This window comes from Solea solea, chromosome 5 (assembly GCF_958295425.1).
Source record: "Solea solea chromosome 5, fSolSol10.1, whole genome shotgun sequence".
NCBI lineage: Eukaryota > Metazoa > Chordata > Actinopteri > Pleuronectiformes > Soleidae > Solea > Solea solea.
Genome location: NC_081138.1, coordinates 725495 through 731494, shown reverse-complemented (window position 1 = coordinate 731494; position 6000 = coordinate 725495). Strand labels below are relative to the sequence as shown.

General features: G+C 40.8%; 1 protein-coding gene across 2 annotated transcripts in view; it reads left to right on the top strand.

The window, feature by feature from the left end:
* The first annotated feature begins 1370 nt into the window (after positions 1-1370).
* The window catches only part of myo1ea (myosin IEa), a 41746-nt gene continuing 37116 nt past the window's right edge, over positions 1371-6000 (top strand). For both annotated transcript variants that reach the window (XM_058629559.1, XM_058629557.1), the window contains exon 1: positions 1371-1665. In XM_058629559.1, the coding sequence (XP_058485542.1) occupies positions 1663-1665 (3 nt within the window). In that variant the 5' untranslated portion in view covers positions 1371-1662. The remainder of the gene's footprint in view (positions 1666-6000) is intronic.

The window sequence follows — 6000 nt, the reverse complement described above, 5'->3', positions numbered from 1 at the left end:
CACCCAGAGAGTGGCCTCCTCGCCTCCTCGCCTCCTCGCCTCCTCTCCTCACTGGCCGCCTCACTGGCTGTCATGATTTCAGGGCGAGCCTCAGTCTGGCAGCAGAGGAGTGAATTCCAGTGCCACCCATGCACTTCAAAGAAGAGAGCGATTCTGCAGGAACCTCCCTTTAAAAATAATGTTGATATAAACCCAGTTACTGAGTCACTGGGATCACCAAAAATGAGTGTTGTTCTTCTTATTATTATTAATATTTCATATGCATACAAGCCACTGATTAACTTAACTTAACTCATTGAACACAGATGATTCTATATCATTTTCACTTCTGTGAACACTGGACCCATAACAATGTGAATTTCCCCAATCAATAAAGTCTAATCTGATTGTCATGAGATAAAATCAGACTATATGAAGACTTACCAAACATCTATAATACAGTGTATATTAACAAAGTCAACAACTGAATGATTCATTTACAGTTTATTATTTAATGTTAATATTTATACAATGACACATAAAGATTGACTTGCTTGTTTATAAATGACATGAGAGATTTACATAAAGCCTAAAATAAGCTCTTTTATCAAGATGCATGTGTGTCAGCAGCTTCTATGGAATCAGGACAAGCGTACATTTGATTTAAACAACAACAACAATGGGTTCTTCTCTTACCTGCTTTAGTCACTTGTTTTTTCCTGCCTGTGGAAGGCAGCGTCGCACCTTCCTGCAGGAAGTTAGTATTATTATTTAGAAGAAGAAGAAGAAGAACTCAACTCAACTCACTATTAATATCCTCTTTATTATTTAAATTCAGGCATTATTATTTTCACTTTGTAAACATGTGCTTTCAAAGGTCCCATTATTATTATTATTATTATTATTATTATTATTATTATCAGATAACATGTCCAGGATATTGCAGCTCACTGGTTAACTAGTAAGACTGTATACATACATATATATATTTGATATTTACATGTATATGTATATATATATATATATATATATATATATGTATATATATATATATATATATATATATATATATATATATATAATAGTAATAATTGAGACTCACATTCATGGCGTGTACATGTTTAATTTCAGTAACTTTATAATGACTTTCATAATGAAGTCTGTTGCTGCTGGTGAAAGTCCAAGTCAGATGTGCGCATGCGCAGCTCTCTCTCCCAGTCCCTGATGAATATTTAAGCGCAGTGACGCAGAGCGGCCTGTGATTGGATCCCGTGGCTCAGTTTCCTGTGTTGTCCTGGTGCCACAGTTCTCTCTCTCCCTCTCTCCCTCTCTCTCTCCTCCTCTCTCTCTCTCTCTCTCTGTGAGTGAGTGAGTGAGTGAGCAGCTCTCAGTGTGATCCACACACACACACACACACAGTCTGAACACTGCTGCTGCTCCTGCTCCTCCTGCTGCTGCTGCTGCTGCTGCTCCTGCTGCTGATGTCAGTGTGAGCGCACCATGGACGGAGGACACCGCTGAGGAGGAACACACTCATCCATGACGCCAGCACTTTATCAGGAATATCTTGTGTAAACTTGGATTAAGGTTGAAGTTTGTCTGTGAACCAGTTTGAACTTCAGTGACGTTTCACTCGGAGTGTGGAGAGCAGACAGAGAAGACTGAGACTGCTCGACACTCAGGATGGTGAGTCCAATCCTATATTCTTATTATTTTACACAGCTTTGAGACACTTAAAGCTCAGTATAAGTTTTCAGACTTCATGTTTAATAATGGGCACACTTTTAATTTACTTTTATTTTATTTATTTATTTATTTATAAACTGCTTTGCAGTAAATTCAATCCCATAATTATCTTGATAAATATCAGATGATTAAAGTCTGAGTTTCTGCTCTTGAAAGCATTAAATAATAACGATACAAATATTCTTCTTCTATGTTGTGATTGAAGAAACCACGATAAATCGTTTTTTAAATGATCATGAATCCCATAATAAGCCACAGTGTTATGACCCACAGCTGCTGAAGTTGACTTCTGTCTGTGACGCTCATTCAGAAACATTAGGTTCATTTTTCTAAACCGGTTTGTCATAGAAGCAGAAGCAGCAGGGAGCATGTGTCAGGTGCACCGTGTCTGTGTGTGTGTGTGTGTGTGTGTGTGTGGAGACAGGTTTTTCCTGGTTACTGAATGCCATTCCTGACACGCCTAGAGCTAAGTTATGGACGTTTGTGTTTTCACATCATTTTCATCTCCTCTGTGACACCAACAATAAACAATCCTCCCGTTCCACTTCATTATGTGTCTTTGACGACAAACATCACTGGAAACACATCAGTAAATGAAGTTTAATTCCATTTCATGCACTTGGACGTAGTTTGACTCCATGCACAGCCTTTATATACTTTATCACAGATATAGTGTTGGCATGAAACAATAAAACACCACATAGACCTGATAAACCTCATAAACAGCCCATCAGTTAGTGTATTAACACAGTGTCGTCATCGTCGTCGTGTTGAAGCTGCAGTTTGGAGACAAACAGAGGAAAGGTCAGAGTTCAGCAGCACCACAGAGCTTCTGGACGTGAAACTGTTTCCTGTTACACTGGAGTTTAACTTGACTTGACTTCAGAGTCATGGATGTTGAAGATTATAGATTCTATAGATTATAGATTATAGAATAAAAACCTCAGCGTTTGTCTTTGCCAGTATTTCCGAGAAGTGTGTGATTGTGACGGCGAGCGTCTGGAGCAGCAGACATCGCTCGCTGCTTCCTTCTCTGCCAGATGCTGACTCGCATGTTGCTTTGACAGCAGATGGTTTGCATTAGTTTCTCCTCCAGGGAGGTGCGTACGGAGCAAACCCCCCTCTCCCTTCATCTGAAAACTGCCGCTCCATTTTCAAACCATCGCTGCTGTAGAGATTTGCTCAGGAATTCCAGCCGTCGCTCTGAAAACAGGACGAGTGCAGAGTGTGTGGACCTGGGAAACTCGTTAGTCTCGTCGCTCGCACACTCGTCTTTTCACTGCAGTTGGACAGTAAATCAACACCTTTCCTGCATCACTTGTATTATTCTAGTATCTTTACTCATGATAAAGTCGTACTATTCTTGACACAGTGAAACGGGATCTTGTGACCTTGCAGAGGTGAAGATCAGCCGTGCTTTTGTGTCCTCGTGGCCTCAGGGTTTGGGTTACCACACTCTGGCTCTTTGTCGACGCTTGCACACGTTTACACCACTCTGCAGTTTAGGGTCACAGCCTCCAGATCAGAGCATGATGATGAGGAGGAGGAGGAGAGAGGAGAGAGGATGAAGCTGCGTCAGCAAATCTCCAAAGATCTTGGTGAGAGAAAGGAAGCGTGTTCGTGTTTGGACACTGATTCTAAAGCTGTGAAATAGTTCAAGGATCGTATTTTGTCGCTCACTCTTCATTTTCAATGTTTTTCAAATGAAAACGAGAATAATTATGTAAAAATGACCATTCCTCAGTCAAAATAATTAGAATTAGAGATTTATTCAAAATCGTCCAGTGCTATTGTTGACATCTAGGCTTAAAATCAGCTTCTCTAACAATTCTAATAATAATATGTAACATTTCTGCAGCAGAATATCTATAAATGACAAGAAAGATGCTCTTACATTAGCCAAAGTGTTTCTAACACTCTTTAAATCTCTAGATTAATGTTGGTGTTTCCTGTTTCCATCTCTGCTGTAACTTCAGAGACGATGAAGAGAACATTCATGAGATTCATGTATGTTTGTCACTGACCCTGAAACACAAAAGTCACAAAAAGACAACAATTCCCATGATGCTACGCTGCTTCCTGACATCATCGTCAGATCACTAGATCATTTGTGATGAGTGACAGACGCCTCATCACCTCAGTGTTTAATCACATCACTGCTTTTATATTTTATATTATTTAAGTACCGATCATTTTTATGATCAATGAATGATGAGCCAAGAGACCAGGAAACACCAATTAAACTGAATTAGAGACGCAGATCGAGTGATCGTTTGGTCAATAATATGTCAATTTTTCGTATGAATTCTTTGTTTTATGTAAAATATTCACATTTAAGAAGCTGAAACAATGAGAAATCTTGTTTTAATCATGAAAGAACTCATGAATGGAGAGCATAATAAAGTCATGTTTTTATTTGTGCCAGCCGGCTGCTGTTGTGCCGCCTGCACAGATAGTGTTCAATGTTCTTAGATTATAAACCAAACCATTGTCCTGTCCTGTCCACATATTTGCATGTATGACTTCCCTCATCATAAAAAGAGACGCACATCTGTCCTCTGTCCTCTGTCCTCTTCTCATCTGCTCCCTGTGTTTCCTGTTTTAGCTTCTCACTCCAATAGAAAGAGCATTTGTCTTTTTTATTGTTATTATATATAACCCTAACCTTTGGTTTAAAATCCTCATTAAAGTAGACGTTTGTTTGAATATGTGACTTCATTAAAACATCACTGTAGAAAGCGTGTGACTTTGGCTCAGACTGTAAGATAAGAAGTGTGCAGCGTCACAGCTGAGTCACAGCTTTATAAAGAATTGTCAGCTGTTGGATTAAAATACATGAAACTAGTCAGAATGAGTTTTCTGCCTCATGTTTCCACGGCAACGCTGAATCACTGACTTTCTCAGGGAATTCTGATGAATACAGAGAGTTACACAGCATTTCACTGCTGCTACTGTCATTTCAACTCATCATCTACAGACGTGTGTCATCTCGCGTCTCTCTCTCGTCTCTCTCTTGTCTCTCTCGTCTCTCTCTCGTCTCTCTCTCGTCTCTCTCTTGTCTCTCTTGTCTCTCGTCTCTCTCTTGTCTCTCTTGTGTCTCTCTTGTCTCTCTTGTGTCTCTCTTGTCTCTCTTGTGTCTCTCGTGTCTCTCCATTTAACTGCTGCTACTGTCATTTGAACTCATCAGCTACATACGTGTGTCATCTTGTGTCTCTCTCGTGTCTCTCTTGTCTCTCGTGTCTCTCGTGTCTCTCTTGTCTCTCTCGTGTCTTTCTTGTCTCTCTCTCGTGTCTCTCTCGTCTCTCTCTCTCTCGTCTCTCGTGTCTCTCCATTTAACTGCTGCTACTGTCATTTGAACTCACCCTCTACATACGTGTCTCTCTCGTGTCTCTCTCGTGTCTCTCGTGTCTCTCGTGTCTTTCTTGTCTCTCTCTCTCGTGTCTCTCTTGTCTCTCTCATGTCTCTCTCTTTATCTGCTGCTACTGTGATTTGAACTCACCCTCTACATACGTCAGTATGATGAGGTCAGTTGGCTGATCGGGTCATGTGACCCGTGGACTTGTCTTTTTATGAATATAATAGAACAACCAGGCCAAAGCAAATATTGACTCGATATGACGAGCATTGGCGTTCGGCTGCTGCTGTTGGATTAAAAAAAGACGCGATGTGGGGATTAGGATTAGGTAAACTGGACTCTCAGTCTAAACGTAGTGTACGAGTGACACCAGCGCCCCCTGTGACCCTCATGTGGAGGATAAAGGGGTAAAAGATGGATGGACATGATGTGATTGTTAAAAAATATTCCCTTTCTGCACTTTAGACCTGAGACAGAAGCATCACTGACATGAACCTTGTTTTTCTGATGATTTACAGGAACATGCTGCGCTGTAAACAGCAGCAAATCAACCTGACGCACTTGTTGTGTGTGTGTGTGTGTGTGTGTGTTGTTTTAGTGTCACGGTGAACACCCACTCATGTACAGCAGTTCACTGTGGACCTGCAGCACAAGCACAACCCAGTGTAGTAGATTAACAACATCACCGTCCTGCTGCTTTAACACAGTTGTGTTTGATTGTTGTCGTTTTATTGGAACTCCTGCAGTTTTTGACCCAACTGAAAAATAATCAGTGTTCTTTAGTGAAAGCAGAGCTTCAGTGACACTTCAGTGTAACAGAGTTTTACTCATGAGCTGATGAACGGATGAACTGATGATCTCAGTACAACAACCACCGCTGCTGCTGCTGCTGCTGCTGCTGCTGCTGATGCTGCAGCTGA